This window comes from Trypanosoma brucei (genome assembly GCF_000002445.2).
Source record: "Trypanosoma brucei brucei TREU927 chromosome 11 chr11_scaffold01 genomic scaffold, whole genome shotgun sequence".
NCBI classification, from domain to species: domain Eukaryota; phylum Euglenozoa; class Kinetoplastea; order Trypanosomatida; family Trypanosomatidae; genus Trypanosoma; species Trypanosoma brucei.
The window spans coordinates 965028-989037 of NT_165288.1; the positions used below are offsets into that span (position 1 = coordinate 965028).

Genomic DNA, 24010 nt, shown 5'->3' on the forward strand with positions numbered 1-24010 from the left:
AAATGAGAAACCATTTGCTTTTGTTATCTCTTGCTGATAAGTGACAATCTGCGGGGTGCGCACAGGATAGAAGTGGATACGTCAGATGGGCGCATATGTGTGTGATACTTGAAATAAGAACCCTGTGAGTTATTGTTTCCCTCACTCCGTCCTGTTGTAGAAGGAAAAAAATGAAAAGGGGATACTCCTCTTCTGTGTGTGGTGTTTTCTTTTTTTTTTTTCATCTTGCTTTTCTTTTCTTTTTTCTTTTCTTCAATTGGTCGATTGTGCTTAGACGATCTGCTGATGTTGCTGTTGTAGTTCCTCCCTCCCTCCCTGTCGTTCCTCTTTTTTTTTTTAGTTGCTGTGCCCCTCCCTCTCAATAGTGGTATTGTTTCTACTTTGTACTAAATTGTGCGCAGCATATGGGCACGACACATGTACGGATACTGAATATACTTATGCCCTGCGGTGAGGTTATGATGTATTACATGTTTTGAAAATATACACACCTCGTGTAATATATGTGTGACCTCTTACGATGTGATTGAGAAGAGACAAGCTCATATTTGACCGTGCGCATGCGCGTTTTGTTGCTCATCAATATCATTTGCATCGACTTGTGCGGAAATATCTCACCTTATATGCTTGTGCCTCTTTTTCCTTTCTCCCAATTTCTCAATTGTGAGTATTTTTTACGGCAAGTACTGGTGCCACCATATAAGGAACCATCGAGTACGCTGACGTCAGCGTGTGAAAGATAGGGGAAATAGACAAGATATTTAGAACGAAAGAAAAAAAAGGGAGAGAAGCAAAAAAAAAATCTGAAGGTCAGGGTTCGCAGGTGTTCGTGTCACCTGAAAGTTTCACCGCGTTGTTGGAGATATGTCTTCGTTGACATGTGAGGAGCTCTACAGACGAGCTTTGGACGATCTGACGGCAATATGGAGGGAAGATGTGAATGTTTCCAAGATGAAGGTGATGCCTACTGGAAGGCAGCGTTATGACCAACTTCTGCTCTGTTGGGCCTCGCTTTACGTTCAGTACCTGCGGACGGGGCGGCGGCTGGTGATCGTTCACGACGCACAGTTACAACCACAGAAGAGGTACGACGTGCGCACAGTACTTGATGCATGTATGGCTCGAATGCTAGAACTTCGGGCTTTGTTATCCACAAACTGTGGTGAGTTTGTCAAACTTGATGAGTGTATTTTAGACTTGAAAATGACGCCGGATGAACTCGAAGTGCCTATCCCCCGTTACTTTGTGGAAGACAATGCTTCAGTTATGCAGGAGAGGCGGCGGCAGATCGCTTCGCTTCAACAGTACTACAAGGAAACGGAGCCGGACGCTCCCGTTACAAAGGCGCTAACAGCATCGAGTGTTCCTCCTCAGAAAAAAAGTACTGAAGCTGCGGCAGGGAATGTCATGTCGATGGATGAGGCCCTTATGCTACTAAAGATTAATGAACGTGGGCGGCAAGCGCGAGAACGGGCCAAATTTCAACTTTCCATGTATGCCCAGAAGCGGCACTCGGTGGAGCTTGCCAGTGTTTACAATCACCCGACGGGGAGGGAAAGAGCCGCTACAGTTCTGCAAAGTGCTGTGCAAGCTTACCTGACCCGAAAGCACATCTTTTCTGACCACCAGGAGGAACTCCAACTTCTTGGAATGGCTCCCTCCGCTGATAGCACAAACAGGGAGGAAGCGGTACAGGCAGAGGCCCGTCTAGATGAGCAGAAGGCACGGCAACGTATGAACGAGGCGAACTTCAGGCAGAAGACCTTAGAGATCGAGAGCCGCATCAAGACGGAGGAGGGACCAAGGACAATGGAGTTGATGCTGAACGAAGCACTTACTCGTATGGCTTACGCTCGGATGGAAGGCAAGGATGACCAGGGAATGCTGCAAGCTGCAGATGTTAGCGGCAGCCGTAGACTCGCAGATTCTTCTAACCAAGCTGGAAGTTTGGCTCCCATCATTACTGACTCGTTCCGGTCCCCGGCGCCCAATATATCTGGTACATTCCCCTCTGCCGGAGGCACGGGAAACGATGCTCGCAATGCCATGCGAAGAACTGGAAGTGTCTCAGCTCGACGGAGGGGCGAGGAGGATGAAACCGTTCCCGCTATGCCTCCTAGTGTTCTGTGGGAAACCATCAGGGCTGAGGACGAGCGCTACAGCTCATTGTGGAAACCTCGGTTTGAACAAACATATGTTAGAGAGGTAGATTTAGAGCAATCTGCGGACCTGGTCCTGCTTCGACAGCAACTACTGGAAGGGCCTCGTGGAGTCATGGAAGAACTGCGACATGTTGTTGACGAACTTATCTTGATGGAGGTGGAAAATCTGAAGAAGCGCCTGGAGCAGGAGCGACGCAGTGGCAAAAGGAAGGGAGCAAAGAAAAAGAAAGGTCCCCGAAAGCCACGCGCACCAAAGTTGAAGGATCCGACGAAGGGCTCAACGGTAGAAACACTCATGAATACTGCAGTGCACCAGAATGTATTGAAATTACCTGACTCGGAGGTAGTCTTGAGTGGTTACTTGGGGTGTGTTGCTGTGCACGAGTCTCCACTAGACGCTCTACTCCGCGCTCAGAAGCCGGACGACGACATGAGGAAGAAGTGGCAGAGAATCCTCAACAACTGGGATGCTAACGTGGAGAAAGTAATGAAAATGAAGAAAGATGCTTTTCAAAAGGTCTTCGACAAATACCTACAGCAGTCTACATGGCTTGCTGAGCCCACAGCGGCTCACGTCCGGCAGTCGGTAACTGAGTATGCGATACTACCACTTGGCTCCCAGGTTATCCATGACTTAGCGCCTAGTAGTAAAACGTTGCTACTCTACGGTTTTCATGGGACTGGAAAGACCCACCTGGTGCACGCCGTTTGTAACCATAGCGGCGCGAACTTCTTTGATTTGTCACCAGCTAACTTTGAGACAGACACGGGTTTAGCGGGTATCATTCAAACCGTATTTTACCTCGCGAAGGTGATGGCTCCGTCAGTCATTTACATTGACAACGTCGAAAAGCTGTTTTTGCGTAAAAAGAGAAAAGGACCAAAGGATCCACTTATGAAACGCGGCAGAAAAATGAAGAAAGAGGTACTTAAGGGCATTGCTAGCATTTCGCCAACTGATCGGGTTATAGTCATTGGTTGTACTTGTGCACCATACGATGCGGAGTTTAATGCAATGGTAAACAATTTTGCCCACATGGTGTACTGTGGTTGCCCAGACTATGCCTCACGTGTTGTTGTTCTGCAGGAATTAGCGGGTAGTCACACTGGTGATGTCTGGTCACTCAAGCCGGAGCACTATCACGAGTTGGCGCTCCTCACAGAAGGATTCACATGCGGCGATATAAGTGCAGTGTTTGAGGAAGTGCTCACCAAACGCCGCCTAAGGCGCATAGAACAGAGGCCACTTACGGCTGACGACTTTCTTTCCGCCGTTGCTCGTGCGAAACCGCCATCTGTAGAAGATCGAGCGCTGATGAAAGAATTTACTGCGCGTCTTCCATTACATTTACGTCGTGTTAACCCCATTGCAGATATCCCTCTGCCAGAGAAGGAAACAGCGGCTAAGAAGAGACCCAAGAAGAAGGAATAAAGCCCGGAATGTTCCTCACAATTGGAAGCAGAAAGTTCTTTGTGTTTGGGATTGCGGGGGTCGAAGAAAGTGGGGGGAGAGGGAAAACGAAAAAAAAGTCACATGACTCTGTGGGTATTAGAAGCGGTTTTGTAACGTCGACGACGTGAGGGAGCGGCGCGCATATTGCTCACTCATGTACATTATGAAAGAGGATAAATAGTTGTCTCACCTGGATGTATGAAGCATGTGCCACCTTCCCTTCTCCTATACCGAGGTGACTTTCTCTGTTTCTTGTATGTTTTTGCACATCAACAGTGCGTCTATGTACGTAAACACACTCATTGAGGAAGAGAGGGGGAGGGGGAGGGGGCGGCCTAAATCGTTGTTTTTTAGTGCCACATCCCCGTTGTACAGGTGCGAAGCGTTCCTACGCCAACGGTGGTCTAAACACTCACCCTGAATTGTTGAAGAGCTTCAAATTATTCTATTCCATCTGGTCCATGCTTTGATAACCGTGAAATCGATGACACTTCGCTTTTTTTTCTTTTCTTTTCTTCCTTTTTTCACGGGAGCACGGAGTAGTCTCAAGGCACATCCGACACAGCTGCAGGTATGCTCAACATCACCAGACTGCGCAACCTTCCGGAAGACCTCTTCGAGGTCGACCGGCGTCAAAAGAATGGTTCCAATCAAAGTGGCAAAGGTTGGCCTCAACATAAGGAGCTGATCTTCGACTTCACGTCACTAGTGCGAGCATACAATCAGAACAAATTTGAGCACTTAACAGATACCTTTAACAACAACAGGATTCTCATTTCTGAGCTCGTCTTACATCAGTTGGATGAAAAAAACAAGGTTGTGCGATCTACAGATGCTGCGAATGCCCAAGAGGATGACTTCCATCCCGTTCGGCTGCGTGATTTAATAAATTTTCTCGTTACCAATATGACCGAAAGTTGGCTTGAGTTCCAGAGGAAGGGCACTCAGGAGGACAAACAGTTTACTCAACTCCGTTGCTTGAATGAAAATGTCGAAACCCCACTGCGGCTGATAAGTTATGCGCTTTATAAAAAGAGGCAAGGAAAGGATGTTTTACTCGTTACTTCCGACTCAGGGCTCAAATGTGAGGCGGGGCTGAACTCCATTGATAGCCAAAGTATTGAAAACATTGGGTAGTTGCGTACTTAACAATACTTTGCGGGACAGATATCGCGCTCTTATGACTTCGTGAATGGGGGCAAAAGAAAAAAAGGATTGTTTCATGGTAGGTGTTGGTTCACTTATACATTAAAAGAATGTGCCACTGCCATTTGTTAAAGGTCAGTTCCACAAGTATCATCTACCAGATTGCGCTAAATATGCTTGTTGAAGGAATAACATGTCATTCCTTCATCCTGTCTCCTCGGTATTAATTCACTTATCTCCATGTGTTTTCGGTGGTTGGAGGGCCCGATGGCGCATGTGCTGGCATCCCTCCGTCGTGGCCACTCGGGTGGTGTCTGCTACCGGTACCGTTGGGGCGATTTAACAAAGTTCCGTGTGGCGACTGCGCTCAGGCGCTTGGGAGGTGACTGTGTGTAAATACGGAAATGACGGTGAACCCTTCAACAACGCTGGTGGTTTCCACGCTTGGTCTGAAGGGTCCTGCGGAAGGCAACCACGTTTCCAGGACACCGTTCTATACACGTGCAGACTGGCGAAACTTTCTGCGGAATCATTCTAAATGTTTGTGGCATGTTTTGCTTTGCAGATACCTTTTGTTGTACAAAAAAGGTGTCTTCTTCCTCTTGAGGAGGGAGAGGGAGGAGCAACTGACCTTTGACTTCATTTTGAATCAAAACGCGGATAAGCAAGTGTGAGTTGCCGGGCCCGTGGCTAGCAGATGCACAGTAGCATATAACTGCGCTTCAAGGAGTCACTCTATACCTCTTCAAGCTGCACAAGCGCGAGAATTAGTGGTATCTACATTGTGCTGTTTCATGTGAAATTTCTGGAGTTTACTTCATCGCCCCGCAAAACTACGGACTGAGAGCAAGTACGTGATACTGAAGGCAAGAAACAAACTGCTGAAGGCGGAAACCCCTAGTTTATTTCCCGATCGACCTTCCCTGTTAGCGAAGGAGCGCAACCATCTTTACCGGTTGTCGTAGGAAATTAGTGGAAACATCGACTGTACACAACCTTTCCACATTGTTACGGGTATGGTTGGGGCGATTCGGCTGTCGATGAGCGAAGAGGAATGGCGAGCAGCGAGTGCTCGTTCACACTACCTCTGTGCCATTGAGTTTCCTATAGGAACCACGGCGTGAAGCATTCTGCCTTCTTCGGGTTTATAAGCGGTTACGACTGTTGCGGTGGGGTCCACAGCACCGCATGTCTCACTTGCCTTTACGAACGAGTTGAACAGATGCTACTTTCTTCGTCGTAAACACGTGGTGTGCTGGACCGAAAGAAGAAGGTAGGCACATGCCTACCGATAGGTCACTCAGTGGCACGCTAATTAAAGTAAATTCTCTGAGAAGCCTGTGGACTGGTGAAATATCTCTGCTTGGGAAGAAGAGAATGACCAGGGCCTCCGATTCTGGTAGTTTTTCCACCACTGCGTGGACGGCTGAAAGAGTCGGCAATACGCAATGTCTTCGTGTGCTTCCTCACTCACGTTACACATGCGTATGTGGTTCAGCATGGGGTTATAGTTTTGTTGCAGCTTTATTCTTTCTTTCTTGGTCTTATTGACGCCTACATAAGATCTAACTGGAAAATATGCACTGGACATTACGCTGCAGTTCCTGCGCATGTATTTACATGTACCTTGCTACATGCCTCGTGTTTATTTTTCCCCTTTAATTCTGTCTCAATTATCTCCTTTAATGTCCTTTGTATATAACGTGGTGCTAGGAGTAGTTCCCAGATTTGTCGGATACAACAGTACCACCAGGTGATCAAGATCAATGGCAGACGGTAAGGCAGAAAATGAGTTGATGGAAATTGAAGAAATCGCCGTTTCAGACGGAGGGGCCGCTCGCTTCGCACCAGTAGAAGTGAAGAGCGGTGAGGAAAAGTACAACATCGTTTGGGAGGAAACTGGGAAGCTTCTGCGCTTCGATGAGGGTGAGAATGCGTGGAAGGAGCGTGGGCAGGGCATGGCAAAGATACTACAGAAGAAGGAAGACAGTGGGGTGTACATGTTCGTATTCCGCCGTGAAGGTGTTGGGAAGTTGGCGGCCCAGCACTACTTACTTCGTGGCATGACGATTAAGGTGCATCCACAGAGCGAAAAAGCACTTCTGTGGACGGCGTTCAAGGACTACAGTGATGATGAGGAGGGGTTCCCCGAGAGGTTTGTGCTTCGGTTCGCCTCGAAAGAATTAGCTGATAGCGGGTTGAAGGCGTTCAACGATGCCCTTTCCAAAACCACCACATAGATTGCATCCCTCGTGTTTGTTGTTTCGCTTGGTTTTGAATGTGATGTGCGTGTGTGCACTGTTGAAATCTCCCTTTTTTTATGTACGTCCACTTCCTCATTCTCATCTCTCCTCCTATTTGTAACGAGCTTCCTCGTTACTTTCTTTTCTCTTAACTCTTCGTTTTCTCGTCGGAACTTCGGCATATGTGACGGTGGAATTATCCACGTCGCGTTGGTCTTGAGGGGCCGAAGGAAGGGGGAGGGAGTGGTTCATTGTGTCGTCTGTTTGTGTGTGTGTGTGTGTGCGTGGAGGGGGTGGGGAAGGGTGGGTGATGGTCAATGGCGATATCAAGAGGAGAAAGCAACGCACTTTGCCGCTGATGTTGTCGTTACGGTCACGCCAACCATTTGCAACTTCCCCCATCCCTCCCATGAATTTATCACTATACAGTGGCTCCTTGTTGGAGAAGAGGCTAAATAATGGTAGTCGGTGGGTGAGTGTGTGCGGACATGTGAAAATAGGTATGAGAGAAAAGGGAAAGAAGAGAGGTAACCGCAAAAGGGGAGAGGAGGAGGAGGAAAAACTCTAAGCAACGTAATAAACTGTGTAAGTGATGCGGTGGGGGTAACTACATACAACTGCTGACGGTTTGGTGCTACAGGTACATAAGTGTGTGTTCGTTGGGGGACACTCTTTCGCGTGTGTTTTGTATTGTTATTTTCAGTGGCTACTTGGCTTCTGCCGCATGATATTTTATTTTTTTTCTTCGTTTATTCCGGTGGTTTTCTTTGTACTTACGCTCGGGACTGCCTCGCGTGCACCGCAGGCAAATCACCAAGCCTGTGTCTGTAGAGTACGGAACCGACGTCAGCTGCGAGAAAGCAGCAAAATAAGCAAAAAGAGGGATATCCCAGTTGAAGAGGGGATTAGAAAAGAGTTTGATAGCATTCCTTCTAACTTCACCAGAGATTTACCATGGATGGTCTCAGCACACAATACTTGCAGATGGCGAACGGCCCGCAGAGCCAGATGCATGATCCGGTATCTGTGGTGAATTTCGTAGACCAAATGCAACTTGCTTTTGAGAGAAGCACGGCCCCGCGTAAGAACTTCCTCCTTGACAGCACAACGCCTCGTGGTGATGCTATCATTACTGAAGTTTCTGCAATGAAGCCAGGGAACGGCTGGGTCACACTGCAGGTAACCGAGGGAATTAGGCGTGGTGTGCACGAATGGGGTGTAACCATTGAAAACCAGGGCGAGACCACAGACGGAAGTGGGCTCATGCTTGGAATAGTTCCCAAAAGCTTCTCAAAGTATGATTCCTTCATTTCACAAGGTGGTGGCTGGTGTCTAAGCCGCGCCGGAAAGTTTTACGGCCATTGGAGGAGGCACGAGGCGAACGCAAGCGTTACTTTTGGTACAGGTGACCGTGTCATTTTTATTCTGGATTACGAAGCGGCACGCATGACGGTGCGGGTGGGCGATAAGTATGTTGTGGGTGAGATTAGCAACATTGCTCCCGAGGTGTTCCCGGCGGTATCCCTGCATTATCGGCACCAGTTTGTGCGGTTTGAGTACCGCAAGGTGCATGATCGGCAGTCAAAGAAACTGAATTGGATAGAGAGACTTGCATTCCCTCACGCAACGGTGTTCCTACCACTGACAAGGCAACAATTAGAAGATGTACCACTAGGTTCATACGTTTTTAGTCCACTATTCGCCGAGGGGCAGGGATGTGCGCCGCCGCGGAAAAGGCAGGGAGAGCATGGGCCAGCAACTGGCGAATCTCTTGACACTGAGGAAAGGGGAGCGAAGTTGCATTGCGATTACGAGGCTCACAGCGCTGCAAAGGCACGGTTGACTGTTGTTCTTCGCGCCATACAAGCAGTGAGACGCTACTGTACGAACGGTGTTGTGGCGGCACACACTTTTCTTGACCGAAACGTAACGGCAGAAATGCTGCGAAGTCAACGACACGCCTTAGCAACTCGCGGGTCCGATCGGCGCGGCGGAGGGGACGCCGCAGTGGACTGCGGGGCGTTAATACTTATCCACATGTTTTCGCACTCCAGCATGACAATCACTGGTGTTACTATGTTACCGGTGCTGCGTAGCTTGCAAGAGTACCTTCGTAGTGTTGACCTCTTTAGCCTCAGTGAAGCATCTGTTGGTTGCACTAACGCGGGGACCATCGTTTCTCCAGACGTTGTGCGGATGGCAGCAGATAACGTAGCTGGGCTCATTGACCGCGCTCGTAGGAATGAGTGTGATAGCAGCAATGATACGGCTGTCAGTGGTATGGGTAGCACAGATGCTAGCATCAGTTTGATTCCCGGTTTGACGGAACTCCTTGTACTGGTGGCACTGCAGTGTGGTACGGTGTGTGAAGTACTCCGTGCCGTCAGGGTGCTGCTGCGCGCACCCACAAGTGATGTTTCACCCGAGATGCTCACTTGGTTGCGGTTGAATAAGGCAGCGCTCACACCGAAATGTTACCTACCTAAACTTCACGAAGCCTATGACGCTATTGAAGAGGATATGGAGCATGTTACGCCCTTCGCTCCTACCATAGAGGTTAAGGTTATTTCAGTAGGTTATCATCGTGGAGCAATATACGTTCATACAGCTGACACCCTCCGTAGGTGGGGTGTTTTTGTTGGGGCATACACACCAACATCCACGACAACCGAACCTAGGAACTGCTGCCTCAACTGTACCAGCTCCAGTATCGCTTTTATGAAGGACGAAGGGGTCATATTCCACACTGATCGTATGGCGGGTGCCGGCATTGCTGTGGTGGTCTATTCTTCATCACTTGAGATCCAGCAAACGGTGATGCTTGCCAGTGTGCCACAGTGGCCTACGACGTCCAATTATGTGCGCATGTGCTCTGGGCCCGGCCACCACATATTGCTTGTGTACGACGTGCCTCACTCGGACACATCGTCAGCATTACGAGGAACGGCAGCTCCGGTGCCATCGACAACCGCGGGAACGTTGACGGACGACGCAAGCAAAGCTTCTGCTACTGGAATCGAGGTACAAGTACTCAATGGCAAAAAGTTTCCGGAGGTAAAGTGGCGTACGAAACTTCAATTTCCACCATTCGACAACACAACAAGATCGTGTGTGACGTTGCGCAAAGGAAGCGTCATTGACTTTGGCAACCCTGAGACGTACCTTAACACCACAGGTGGTCACATAACTGTGGAAGTGTGGATAAAAATGCTTGATAAGAACGATGTTTCCGTGTTTTACCAGCATGGTGACCGCAGCACAAGTGGCGAAGTATTTCTCGAGACGGCACGGCTGGAGGGGGCGTGGCGGATTCGTGGTGGCTATCGTCACGACTATCGTGGAATGTGTGTCGTTTCGGCGCCATTTAACCCGGCTTCCGAGTCCCGTTTCGTTCATGTGGCGTTGGTGTTCGACGGAAACTGGCGACTTCATTTTGATGGTGAAGAGGTGTCGCGTACCAAACAGTGCCTCCAGGTGGCACTTGAAAACCCCCGGCAGCGATGGACAGCCGGCAATGACTGCGTTTGCCAGTTGGCGGGGCTGCGGGTATGGAAGGGGGGGCGGACATTTCGCGAGATTGCCCGTGATTCCTCCCGTGTTCTTGGTGGAGATGAGCCTGGTCTGGTGTGCCAATACCTATTCAACGAGCACAACGGAAACGTCGTCTACAACCATGTGAGGGGCGAAGCGGCTGCGGGACGTCACGCCATTGTCCGGGGGGCATTTTCTCGCACTGTGTGCAACGATCATCCACTTCTCGCTTCTGCACACAGCGAGCCGGCACTCGGGACCTCGACGGTGCGTGTCACAGCCCCAACGTACGATCTACCTAAACTAGAGCATGCTCATGTGTTCTATGACGGTGTACATCTTGGTATATTAGAACAGAAGGAGCGAGCATTTCATGGTTTTGCTGAGATGAAATGTCTCCACCAGGCAGTGTTTTTTGACATTGAAACTGGTCGCGGAGTGTATGGGAGTTTCATGCTTCGACATCGCTACAAGCTAGGTCTCCTCGGGTGCGATGAAAATGGCCGTTACTGGGAGCTATTTCAGGCAGGGGGGCAACCAAACGTTTCTTTGTTTGGTCAGCAGCAGCAGCAGGCGCAGTTACCTGCAACCGTTTCAGCAGGTACACTCTCCGTCTCCCCGAGCGCAGTGCTGGAAGAGGACCACATCGCGTGGCACGACAACTTGGAATTTTTATCCTTCACTAGCTCAGTTAAGTCCGAAACACCGGGTGATGCCCCGAAGGGATCCATTTATGGGGACATGGGTACCAGCTCACCAACCGACAATGACATCAATACCCAGCATATGAGCTTTGGTGCATTGGCGATTTGGTTGTTGAACCTCCTTTCTTCGTTCTCGGAATCAAACGACACTGCGTCCACCAATTCCCTGTTTAGTCCACTACTTGACGATGTGAGTGTTCGCTGTGTGCAGGAAATACGGCAGTTGCTGCACGAACACTGTCGCCCAGTGAAGTCCATCAGCTCGAGGCGTTCCCTGAGTCTTAAGGACAGTACTTCCACCATTGCCATTGGCACTGCCATGCGCATCCTTCTGCGCCTTGTGAGACGGGTGCGTGATTTCAGAATACATCCGGACACGATTGGACTTTCTGAAGCTGCTTCTGTCGGTGATCTCAGAGGTGTTTTTCGTGAACTTAATGCCATCCAGCGCAGGCGTAGTACCGATTGGTCTAAAGCTGGCGATTCCTTTTTGACTACGCCAAGTCAGGCAGCAACGATGGCGAAGGCGGCATTGTCAGTACCGCCAAAAGACATATTCAACAGCATTTCACCAACTTATATACCACATGTTGGATTGGGCTTACTTGGCATTCTTCTTGACATCATAAATGAGTCGGGCTTAAGTTTACCCACAGAGTTGGGTAGCATAGCTTGCATCATCGTAAACGAAGGTGTAACACTTTTCTTCCCCACTGCGGTGGTGCGTGCCAATCTGCTACGTGAAATACTCGGAAAGGAGGAAGAGAGCATGACTCGGTCACCGGCTCTGAGTGTGCTTCTTCATGCTATTGTAAGGAGTTTTACTGATGTAACATCTGCGGCGTCCCTTCTTCAGATCACAGAACCCGACAACTGCATTCCGAGGCGAAATGATGGCATCGAACCGAACCGAAGCAAAAATGACGATACCGCGGCAGCCTATGGAAAGCTCGCTGCAGTAAAGAGCACACTTTCAACGTTAGTTGTAGAATGTACACAGCAGGTAATGCGCCAGGCTCCAAACAATCTGCGTCAGTCCCAACTTTCCCTTCTGTCGACAATGGCTGAGGCAATCGGGGTACTGCAGATGCTGCTTTTTAGTCACTGTGATGAGTTTGGGACAGTGGATGTACACGAAAAGATGAACAAAGGTATTGAAAATATGCATTCACTCCACGGTGTCGTTGGACTTGGTACGACGGCAAGAGATTATTACACGGAACTTTTTGATAATGCGGGGCTAATTTTCGAAACATTTGCGCAACGACTTGAGGTGATGTCATTGGGAGAGGAAAAGGAGACATCCGGAAGAGTTTCTTTTGTTCTCGATGTGCTTGGTAACTCCTTCGTTGGAAGCCCACTTCACACAGCTATTACCGCCTTGCCCCTTATGTGCTCTCAGGAGGAATCTGGGTGGTTGCTTGGGAGACTCAACCACTTGTCGCTACGGTATCGCGCACTTCTTTGCTCACTTCGCGCAAGCATGACAACGGGAACAACACTTGGGTCACACCGTCCACTACATGTCCTCGACACCGCCCTGTCGTTGGCATCTTCGTGGGTTGCATCCTTCATGTCATTAGGACAAATATCGGCACCAACAATACGGGAGGAAAGTGCTTCCCCGTCCCACTCAACTGTCTCGACACCGCCTCACGACAACGCGACTGATGCACCGTCTTGTGAATTATCCGCCACCCTGAAGGAAATCTGTGACCACCCTCTGCTTGCTGCTGGAATAAAAAAAGACGACGACAAAAATGATAAAAAAATGGAAGTTCTAATGAAGCTTCAACAGCGGCAGGCCGAGTGGCAGTCCATTGCTCGACGGGATGTGGTGCTTGCGTCCAAGACGCCGGTGGAGATTGAAGAAGTGATATCTATGGCTGCAATCGCAGTTGTTCATCTTAGCAGTGCGAGAATAGAGGTTCTCGCCATGAACGAATGTATCGAATTGCTTGCAAAGACATTGGTACGCCTGAAAGGACTAAGGAGTGGATTACTGGATAAACGTTCCAAGAGTCCCGGTGACTTTTTAGCTGTCCAACAAAACGCGAAGGAGTGCTGTCATTTCCTGCTGCGTGTGGCAAGAGTATCGGACTCTACAGTGATTCAAATGCCATCCCTCTATCTCGCTCGGACGTACGCGGATCGAGCGCAGGGGGATCCTAAACGGCCTGGCAATGTGAACGTCGACAATTGGAAACGGGCAGTCCTCATTATGCGGATGAAGCGGCTCTACCATCGTGCCCTTGTCTATGGCTGGTCATTGATTCAGATTCCCGCCGCAGTTGCACTTGTGGAACGTATCATTCTCTCCCCCGAAATAAAAGCATCAGACATGCGGGAAGCCTTCGAAGAGAGGGAAAGGGGGGCGCTCAGGCGCTTAAGTGGTCTTCAGCATATGTACCAGCTATTTCAGAATAATGCCCGCCTTGGTTGTAAGGTTGCATCACTTCTTTTCAATGGTCGCGTGGGTGGAGGCCGACATTTTGAGCTTGGCATATCCGCGTCGGGTGATTCCACGCGTTGTAGCTACCGACAAACGATGTATGACATTATTCGGCGACTTTGTGAGATCACACGGCCGATAACAAATCACAAAGGCTTCCCCGAGGCAACCACTGATGGCTCTGCATCACCTGCGTCGTCTCCACGAGGAGTTGTCGAACCGTGTCGATCAGCTACGCTAAGCGAGGTACTCAACAGGCAGTGGCTTCCCAGTGATTTTTGTTTCTTCAGGGAGGTCCGCGTCGTGGAAGTAATGTTCCTTTCGTTCTGTAGCATATTCCAACCAAATGCGTCTGAAACGTTGCGGCATGAACGGGCACTGGAGCTGTCGCACCGGGGGGCCGTTAAGGGGAATAGAACCCACCCGGTGGCTGGCATCGGTGGGAGCAACAACGGCACTACCTTTCCAAGCTCTACCACTGCTATGAGTGGTGGTCGTACGAGCGGGAGCGGTAGACCTCTTGCTGTTGTCGCGCCCGGGGGTGTGGGAGATGAAGGAAATGAACAGACGTTGCAGCGCACACCGAGCGAGTGGGCGTTGCTGGAATCTCTCAATGCCCTCAAGTCATTGGGACTACAGTGTGCTGCTGCGCTGGGTGATGAGAATGCGGCACCGAACGAGGTGCGTGGCTGTGTTAATTTTCTCGACCTCGTTTTTGAGGTGCTCGATGAGGAGCTACGTAAGTGCGCTTACTATGCATCACAGCCGTACTACCATAGTCAAGATCGCGTACTGGAGCACATCGGATTGCTGTGTACTCTAATCAGCACGTTTGCCCGAGCGCTTCCGGCTGGCTTTATTTGCACTGAGGTTGTCTGTCCAAAAGCGGCGTTTCTGGCCTTCCGCCTTTGGTTGGTGGCTGATGTAATGGTATTAGCATCCGCAATGAATGTGGGAGCCTGTCCACTGGCGGAGGTATGCGTTCACACCAGTATTTTGCTACTTCGTCACTGCTCGCCCGCTGCTGTCAACCCATTGTTTACCAAAGAGAGTATTATGAGTGTTGTGCGGAAGTTACTACCCGCCGTAGCCGCGGATTGTGCAGCTGTAGGCTACTTTTTTTCCTTTGCAATACGTTGTGTCTCTGGGGACAGTAGTACGGGTGGCAGTGGTGCAAGCGGGAGTGCGCTCGGTAATTTCGGTGACATTGGGATAAGCTGTGTGGCTTCGCTACATGCACTTCTCTGCAGTCACCCATGGGATGAGACATTCTCCGCCATGCGTGGGCCTTTCTTGGCTGACCTCGCAGACTCGGCAAATGGCGGAGAGGCCATGCGTCCGAACGGCGTTCGTCTGCTCATGTGGATTTATCTCATCGGGGGGCCTCCGTCTGCTTCGTTAGGTCCTGGCAGGAAGGTTTTCATGTGTGTTGACGAAACGCTAGCAGCAACCGAGGAAGCTTACATCGTCGACTGCAACGCGAAGGCGGGCACAGCAACCGTCTTGCCAATACAAGTGGGCGCATTCACCGAGGAACATGAGGTTCCCCTCGACAACCTCATCAATGCGTCGCAGGATGAGGTTCTACTTCCCCGCTCTGAGGTGTTATTCCAGTTCCTACTTCCAGCCTTGGAACAGTGCTTCTCACCGCGACTTCGGCCACATTCTTCGCCCCTCCCGTGGGCTGTGATCGCCAGCCTGCTGCGCATCACACTCGCCGTCTTGAAAAAAGATCCTTCTGCAAGTTATGTCCTGCTTGAGCGGGGGATCATCGCGCAAGTGGACGATTTCGCGTTCCGGACACCTGCCAAAACCCCGTTACCGTTGCGGTATCTTTACGAGATGTGGCCGTTGCTCCTTCCACAGACAATGAATTGTCAACAGCGGGCATTGTTTGATGCTGTCACCTCTTCCTCGAAGGATAATGATGCAAAGGCTCTATCATCCGGCTATGTATATCCGGTACGTACACCATGCCACGATATCCAAGGTCCGCCTTCTGACCCTTCTGCGCACACAGCAAACTCGCTGTTTAGTGTAGCAGCTGCGGCTAGATACTCGGTACTTCCCCGTTTGGATGTTGAATGCAGCAACGCTGACGTGGATGATTACAACGGCAGTGGGAACATGGGGGGTAGTCCGGCCAATATTAGTGGGAGCAGCGTCGGTTGCACTGGTTCACCTCCGCTGTTCTCCCGCCTACAGCAAGCACACTCCTCGCTCTGTCTTACACCCTCTGTTCTGTGCTTCAGTGGAGCCAGGGGCGATCCAGCCGGAACACTCATCATGAAGGGTGTCAGTAAGGATAGCTGCATCCCACCTTGGGCGGACGGTATAACCATTGAGGCGAGTGTCCTTCTGTATGACCGCCTTTTCCCCGAGCTGGGCGAAGCGTTCGTAATCCCAGCTTCCTGGGGCCGCCCACCAATTTCTTTCTCACTGTTTTCCTTGTACGAGAAGAAAGGAGACGGTCGAAGGTCGTTCCTGCGAGTGGTGCTGGACGAGGCGCGGATGGATTGTATCATAGAAACGGCAGCAGTATCGGCAGTGGTAATATCTACGAAACTTCTTCAGGAGGATTGGGACCATTGGATTCATTTAGCAGTGGTCATCGATAGCAAAAGCATAACGTTGTACAAAGATGGTGCTGGGGTAGCGGCGGCCCTTCCCAAGCACTTGGGTGTATACCTGGAAAATCTGTTTCGTGAAGGAAGCGTAGACCGGCTTGTTATAGGAAATATTAGTTCTGATGGAAAGAGAACTGGTCGGGGGGTCGTGTCAGTGGACGAAACCGACAGTGATGAAGCCAGTAGCAGTGGTGGTGGCAGGAGCTATGGCAAATCATCCAACGGGGTTGTTGTGGCTCTCGACAGTGTGCGGCTGTGGGGATGTGCGCGTTCTATGAAGATGCAGCGATCGGCCGCCGATTTCGTTGCGCGGGAACAGACGCTCCCGGTTTACGGTGTAAACGATGGTTCCAACGTTACCTTTCGCTTTTCAGAGGCCACCGGAAACGAGACTTACGCTGAGAAGTGCGAGGGAGTGGGGGTGCTTAGCGGTAGTGTGCGCTGGGCCCCCTTCCCCGTTTTCTCCAGCAACGTTAACCTAGACAAGGTTCAGCGCACTGACGTGGCCCCACCTACTGCCCTACCTCTTTTCATTCCACGGCGTGAGTTTGAAAGCTTCTTTGCCACGCTTGACCACTCACCAGCCCTCAGGCTGGGTGGGGAGTACATGCAGAGCATTTGTGCTCATCTCAGTCGGCAGTGTGTTGTTGCCGCCATTCAGCAAGCGATGTCGCCACAGTACCGTGTCGTTCACTTTGAACATTGTCGCACCAAAGGCTGCGGTGATGTTCCGGCTTCTGCCATTGTCGACCCGCGGAACATCATCGCAAGTACCGAGCTGATCAGCCATCTGATCAATTTGCTGCGATATAGTGACACTGGTTACCTTGAAGAAAAGGTGGTATTGGCAGTTTCCCAGTTTGTGAAGGTGTATTTTAGCTCTATGACCTCAGAAAAGCGTCTCTTGAAGGGATTCCGAGAGGCCGCCGTTGCGATCACTAAGGCTCTGCACGATGAAACAGAACCTTTCTGTGTGGAATTGCCGACTGTTTCGTACGTGGCAACAGATGCTAATTTGGTGCCCATTGCTACTATTAACGGACCAGGAGGGGTAGTATCCTTCGATGCGAACAGTCGAGGTATCGAGCAGATGACCCTCTTGCGCGACCGTAAGCAGCGGGTACTCCTTGCAAAGTATCCCGACGCACAAAGCGGTTGGCCGGAGTTAGAGGTGCCTAGCGACAGCCTTTGGTTCTATGCGAAACCAAGCATCAGTACACGGTCTGTTGCACCATCCTTCACAGTTTCAGCACGGTCGCTTAAACCGCAGGTTGCGTGCGCAATTTTTGCTGCACTTCGTGAAGTTCTCTCTTCGGATGCTCGATTCCATTGCGGTCTTGGTTCTTTCTTGAACGCACCATTCATATCACTCTTGACGGTGCGCACAGGGACGACGAAGTGCGCTGCCGTCCCCTCGTGCCGAATCTTTACCTCTGTGTTGGAGTTGTGGCGGGAATTCCCCCAATTCTCTCAACAAGACCAATGTCCATTGAAGATAACCCTAGCTAACCTCAACGCGCCGCTCATGTCGGTTCTACAGCGTGGCCATGCATCAGTTGCATCTTCGCCCATTGGTCGCCACAACGTGAGGGTTCAAAGTGTATTTGAGCTTTTGGTGGCCGCAATTCGGACCGAAGCAGCATGGGATATTTTGACTCATAACCAGCGGACGCAAATCCGGTGGAGGCGCCTTTGCTCGCTGTGGGAACGTTCCATTGGCTTGTGTGCGCCAGCCATAACCATCGGAGTTAATTCCTCCGCCCTGCCTGCTTCCGCCACTACAGCTTTGGGCAATTCCAATCGAAACCACAAAGTTAGCAACGTTAATGCTGGTGGGTGCGGTTTGTCGTCGTCGGAGCATAAGCATGGTTATGTACATCTGGTTTTGTTGCCTTTTTCTGGTTCCACGCTGCAGCATCAACCCAAGGCATCGATATTCCAGCGCGGCAGTGGCGTTTGGAATGCCTTCTGCGACCGGGGTTTCCTCTCGGCACGTAGTAACGTGGGCTTCAAACATGGTCGGTTTTACTTCGAGGTCCGCATTCCTGCTAACGGCGATCCCATATCAGTGGGTGCTGTCACCGAGCGGGCGCAGCAGAACTCGTTTCTCTCACCGCGGGGGCTTGGCCACGACGGCGATTCTTGGGGTTTTGAAAGTGCGCAAATGTGTCGTTTCTATCATGGCTTTCGCCATGAATTTACCATGCGTACAAAGTGGAAGGGGCTTGATGTCATAGGCATCATGCTAGACCTTGAGACGGACACACTCGCCTGCCTGCACGAGGAACGTCAAGTTAGTGTGTTCGACAATTTCAGAGCATCCTTAGGTGCAGGGGTGCCTCTATCGTTTTTCCCAGCCGTTTCATTTGGAGCGGGAGGCGTAGATGTAAACTTCGGTGCGGCGCCCTTCGCCTACCGCGTTCCAGCTGGATTCGTACCAGTTGACCCATCAAATTACATGGCTTCACCAACGTCAACGCCGTGGATGCTTATTTCGGCGATTGACGTAAGCGAGTGCCTTGCGAGGAGTGGGAAGAAGGGCACCGGGACGGACGCTAGTGATGGTGCCGTCGTTGCCACTAGTTCCTCAAAGGAAACCCGGCAGCTCCCACCCTTTCTAGCAAGAGCTAATGCTTCTGCTGCAACTTATTATGAAGGTCGAAGTGGACCACTGTGTGTGAACCTTCTTCCTTGTGGTCCTAAAAACAAAATGACATCTGTACAGGGAAGTGAGGTACGTGCTGAAGAGGACCCACGGTTCTTTCGGGGTAGCGTTTGTGTCCGCTCTGGACGCTGGTACTATGAGGTTGGCCTCCGTGGCGACGCATTAATAAGTGTCGGTTGGGCAACGTCTACCGCTGCAACTGATTGGTCGCGATCAAGGGGGTTGGGCGACGATGCTGAATCATGGGTGCTCGAAGGAAACCGAGCGACGGCAAGGCACAACAAGCACACGCGAAGTGTTGGCGGCCAGTTGTGGAAACATGGCGATATCGTTGGCTGCTTGTTGGACTGCGAAGCCGGTACGATTGCGTACACACTGAATGGCGTCCCACTACAGGAAGCGCAAAACACCGATGGTGAAGGTATTCTCTTCCGCTCAGTGAATCATGCAAACGGCCTGATGCCGGTCATTGGTGTTGACCCTAAAAATACCGCGGTCGTCTGCTTCTGCGAGGAAGAACTATCGCACCTTCCGAAAAGGTGTCGGGCACTTGGCACAACGAGCCCCCTAAGAAAGGCACTGGAAAATCACTTTTGTGGAGTAGATACAAGTGGGGTGGCGGAAAGGGGCGTCAGTGGTGTTTGTAGTACCCAATTCTCTCCCTCGCTGGCGCGACGTCTGCTACTGACCCTTTCGTCTTTGACGGAACTGAACTTTCACAATGGCGCAGCTTATTGCTTGGAAGATACCCTCACGAAGACTGACAAAGCCGTACTATGTGATAAGTTTCTGGGTCACAAAAACGCCATGCAGCTCCTTGTCACGTTACAAAACCTCACGAGCTTGGCCGAAGCGGTGATCCCGTATGCAGGCGTCCCGAGCATTCCTATGGAATGCGATGTGCTTCTGTCTGGTCCCATCCGTAGGGCGTTGGATCACCTTCATGACTACATGCTTCCTGCTGTTGGCTTGCGTTTCCTCCATGGCTTTTTCTCCCAGACTAGCAGCTCTGGTGAAAATCTCAAACTTACGCTCAATAGGCGGAAGGCGTTGTCGCTGGTGAAGGACACAACTGCCACGCTTCCTGAGCGCCTCAGCGGAAGCATTTTCGGTCAGGTTTACCAACTGTTACACGACAAGAATGTTTCCCTTTTCTGTACCAGCCGGAAGCTGTGGTCCGTTAATTTTGTGGGGGAAGGCGCTGATGACATTGGCGGGCCGTACCGTGAAAGCATCACACAGCTGTGTTCCGAGTTGATGGGCCCAAGCCTCCCGCTCTTTATTCCTAGTCCTAACCAAGCCAGCGAAATTGGGGAGTCTCGTGAGGTGTTTGTCGTGAGGCCTGAAATGGAGGCCCCTGTGCGGCTAAATATGTACCACTTCTTCGGTCGTTTTCTCGGCGGTTGTCTCCGTAGCTCAGAGCCGGTTCCGATTTACCTCTCCAGCCGCGTGTGGAAGACAATACTCGGTGCGCCAGTGGGCGTAAGTGACTTGGGGAGGGTAGATGTGGCAACAGTGCAGTCGTATCGATACATTCAACAACTTAGCTCATTGGGTGGCGGTGAAGCGGGCGCTACAGATGGAGAGGTTGAAGAACTGTGTCCCGGAGGATTTACTGTTGTGGACGATATTGGAGTGGAGCGAGAGCTCTTTCCAGGAGGAAGCGCCATATCCGTCGGCCGTCACAATGTTGATCTTTTTCTCGAGCTTGCCATGGACTACAGACTGCACGTAATGGGTGAAGCGCAGGTTAAGGCAATCGCAGATGGATTTCATCAGGTGGTCCCCGTGTCTGCAGTATCGTTACTGAAGTGGTATGAACTGGAGCGCATGGTTTGCGGTCTGCCAGACTATGATGCGGATGAGCTGCTTGATGCAGCACGATATGAAGATCTAAATCCGGACAGCGTTATTGTGCAGTACCTTCGCCAAGTGCTGCGTCAGTTCTCTCGCCATGAGCGTGCATTGTTCATGCGGTTTGTGAGTGGGAGGGAACGACTTCCTTCCGGAGTGCGGCTTAAGGTAATGCTTGACACCTCTGCACAGCAGACGAGAGATGAGCGTGGTAACAACGCCTCAGGTGCCGACAACGCGGAGAACTCCAACATGGGTGGCGATACGTTTGATGACAGCAGACTCCCACACGCCTCCACATGTTTCTACTGGTTATCGCTGCCGCGGTACAGTTCAGTGGAGGTGATGCGGGAGAGGTTGCTCTTTGCGATTCAACACTGCCTTGACATTGATGCTGACTTCATGGTGCGTGACACCGGTAGTATGGAGGATGAGGGGGAACCCATGTTGGCTGTAATTGTGGAGGACGACGACGAGTTTGAGGATTTTTCACATCTTCGGTAGGACTGCAGGCAGCAGGGAAACTTGTCTCTGGAGGGATACCCTTGCTGAGAGTGTCGAAGTGATGTTTGTGTTTGGGAGAATGTATGTCGGTGGTGAGTGTTACCGCGGACTGTTGTAATATTTGTTCGTTTGGTGTCGGGAAGGTGGCCCCGTATGGGCTAGAACAAGAGGGATTTTTGCGAAGCTCAATGCACCGTTCTTGGGAATCAGCCATTCTGCCCCGTGTTTGTCATTTGCCGTACCTACCCTGGCATGTTATTTCACTCTGTCATATGTCTCTCCTCTTTCGTGTGGGTGCGTCCACATACGCTCCAATTCCCTACAGAAAGGGTGTGTGAAGAAAATCAAGTAAAAAAAAGGAGGAAAACACAGCAAACCCCCTCATTTTCACACACATACACACACAGAAAAAGTGAGTAGTAATTATTGTATTTAATAGAAGTAAATCCTGAGCGTTGTGATGGAGGGAAGAGGGGGAGAAGACCCCTATATGCCTCCCCTAAGAAGGCGCCCGGGAACGCGACGGGACTACCAGCCGCTCTACGCGTCGGACGCATCGCGTGGTCCGCGGTCCAGGCCGAACACGGCAAGATGTCATAGTCAACGTCCGGCTCCCCCGTCTGTACGCTGGCGCTCTCCGGACCACCTTAATACCAGCTACAGAGAAACTGACACATCGTCAATAATGCGTGCCACACCGAGAACTGGTCGGACACACGTTGCGGAGGAGCGGACGTCTAGGCACCAACAAAGGCGGTGCCAATCAGCAACACCTCCCGTGACGAGATCGGTGCTCTCCTGGGATCTGCAGGTACTTGACGGCGTTGAGTTAGGTTTCTCGGACCCAGGGTCATTGAGACTATTGGAGCTGCAGGTGCCTTGTTCCACAAGCGCAAATTTATTCGGCACCCACGAGCGGAGTAAGACGTTCATTCCTGGCGATCCAGTTGGGTTGAAGTTGCGTCGCGACGCCATGAGCATCCACCCTTCGCGCCCTCGGGACCTTTGTTTCCTATCACCGGCTGCTGCGAAACGAAACAACATACCGCTTTCCCTCGGGAACATCGGCGATGGAACGATCGCCACGATACCGTACTACCGTGTGAGTCGTATATCACGTTGCAGGTTCGCCTCCACTGACCGGCGAATCGTAGTACGTTTGACAGGTACCACTGGCCTTGTCCTTACCCTTGCTTTCACTGATAAAGCACTCTACACCACTGCCATGAAAGTTATCACTGGCTATTGCAGCAATTGTGACCGGAGGCCCGACGGGGTCAGATGTTCCTCTCCTGCTCGAAATATGTCACACCCGGAGGGTGAAGGAAGGTACGTTTGTTTCGCTGAGCCGGAGGTGCGGACATTGCGTTCAAGCCGCGCCAACGGCTATACATATTAGTTCTGTAGGGCATGATGGATCCGCAGCCGTCGTTGGGGTTGTGAGGCAGGATTGCACCTGCTATTCTCATTGGTGGTGGTGGTTCCTTGTTTTTATTGTGAAGTGCTGAACGTAGGATCCTTTCTTTATGTTTTAGTTGTGTTTGTGGCGTTACGCGATGCCGAAGTGGCCAAAAGGTAGTTCACATGTATTAATACAGACTTTACAAATATTTATATATATAAGTGTGTACCTTGTCTCCTCCCCCTATTTATTTGTTTCGAATTCTTTTACTTTTCCTAACTGTTCTTTCTGTTGCGCGCTGCGCAGGGAGAATGAAGAAAGAGGGAGGAGAGAGCAAGAAAAAAAGTGAAAAAGCGGCGGTCCCTACGATAGGGGCTAGGCACCGCGTCTTTCGACCGCTCTCTCCCCTTTACCGATCTGTTGTTTGCTTAATTCGTTTGTTTTGTTTTTTTGCCTTGATGACGGGTCCTCACGGAGGCGGAGGACACCTTTTTATTATGGGCGCGCTCGCTAAGGTGGCCATGGTTTGGTTACTGTCGATAGTGTGTGTGTGTTTGTGGTTTTGTGTCTGTTGTAGTAGTCACTCACATTAACAGCACTCCAAGGGCAGCGAAAAGCCGGCGAAAAGGACAGAATGGAAACATGGACACATATATATCCATGGAAACAAGCAAACATTCTTCCCCTAAGCAACTTTCATGTATGTATTATACCCACGTGTAAGTGCTCATCCCACTCCTTGCGATTGACGGTAGGTGTGCATGCAGTTGCACTTACACATTACGTGATGGGGGAAGCTAGCAATGCCCTTCATAGTTTATTGTCTCCTCCCCTTTGTTCATTTTTGTTTTCTTTTCATACCTTTCCACGTTTGATATTTCTGTGGTACTCCAGAGCCTAACCTTCTCTGCTGCTTTGGTGCATCGGTGGAAACAAGGTTGGGGTTAGGGTCTTGGTGGTAACATCTTCCACCGGCCTTGTTATGTATGTGTGCGGTGCAGGGGAGCTAGCTCTGCCACGGGCCCGCATGGTTGTATCCTGTTATCCGTATTTCGCGTTCCTTTATATTTTCCCTCATCGTGATGATGCCCATCGGTTATTCAAACCCAAATTGCGGTGCGGGAGCCGTATGTGTCCCGCTTTCAACGTTTGAGTCGCAACTTTCGACTTTGACTTTACGTCAATGCGCTCCTTCATGAATCCTTCCACTTGTCTTCTCTTCTCTTCATTCCTTCCTTCCGTACATGCATGTATGTACGTACACGTG

The 24010-nt window shown here is 50.7% G+C and overlaps 5 protein-coding genes across 5 annotated transcripts, besides 2 other annotated features; all 5 read left to right on the forward strand.

Moving 5' to 3' along the window:
• Window positions 1-204: 204 nt before the first annotated feature.
• Window positions 205-253: a sequence feature (T-rich).
• Window positions 254-864: 611 nt separating this feature from the next.
• Window positions 865-3594, forward strand: Tb11.02.0860 (hypothetical protein, conserved; the record flags this gene model as incomplete). Its single annotated transcript, XM_823325.1, has 1 exon — window positions 865-3594. The coding sequence occupies one exon, from the start codon at window positions 865-867 to the stop codon at window positions 3592-3594; it is 2730 nt and encodes a 909-aa protein (XP_828418.1).
• Window positions 3595-4188: 594 nt separating this feature from the next.
• Tb11.02.0865 (hypothetical protein) lies at window positions 4189-4752 on the forward strand (the record flags this gene model as incomplete). The annotated part of the gene is made up of 1 exon (XM_823326.1): window positions 4189-4752. One exon carries the CDS (start codon window positions 4189-4191, stop codon window positions 4750-4752), a length of 564 nt encoding a protein of 187 aa, XP_828419.1.
• Window positions 4753-6527: 1775 nt separating this feature from the next.
• On the forward strand, window positions 6528-7001 carry Tb11.02.0870 (uncharacterized protein; the record flags this gene model as incomplete). The annotated part of the gene is made up of 1 exon (XM_823327.1): window positions 6528-7001. One exon carries the CDS (start codon window positions 6528-6530, stop codon window positions 6999-7001), a length of 474 nt encoding a protein of 157 aa, XP_828420.1.
• Window positions 7002-7265: 264 nt separating this feature from the next.
• Window positions 7266-7291: a microsatellite.
• Window positions 7292-7958: 667 nt separating this feature from the next.
• Tb11.02.0880 (hypothetical protein, conserved) lies at window positions 7959-21341 on the forward strand (the record flags this gene model as incomplete). Its single annotated transcript, XM_823328.1, has 1 exon — window positions 7959-21341. The coding sequence occupies one exon, from the start codon at window positions 7959-7961 to the stop codon at window positions 21339-21341; it is 13383 nt and encodes a 4460-aa protein (XP_828421.1).
• A 460-nt stretch (window positions 21342-21801) lies between these two features.
• Window positions 21802-22740, forward strand: Tb11.02.0890 (hypothetical protein, conserved; the record flags this gene model as incomplete). The annotated part of the gene is made up of 1 exon (XM_823329.1): window positions 21802-22740. One exon carries the CDS (start codon window positions 21802-21804, stop codon window positions 22738-22740), a length of 939 nt encoding a protein of 312 aa, XP_828422.1.
• Between the last annotated feature and the right edge of the window lie 1270 nt (window positions 22741-24010).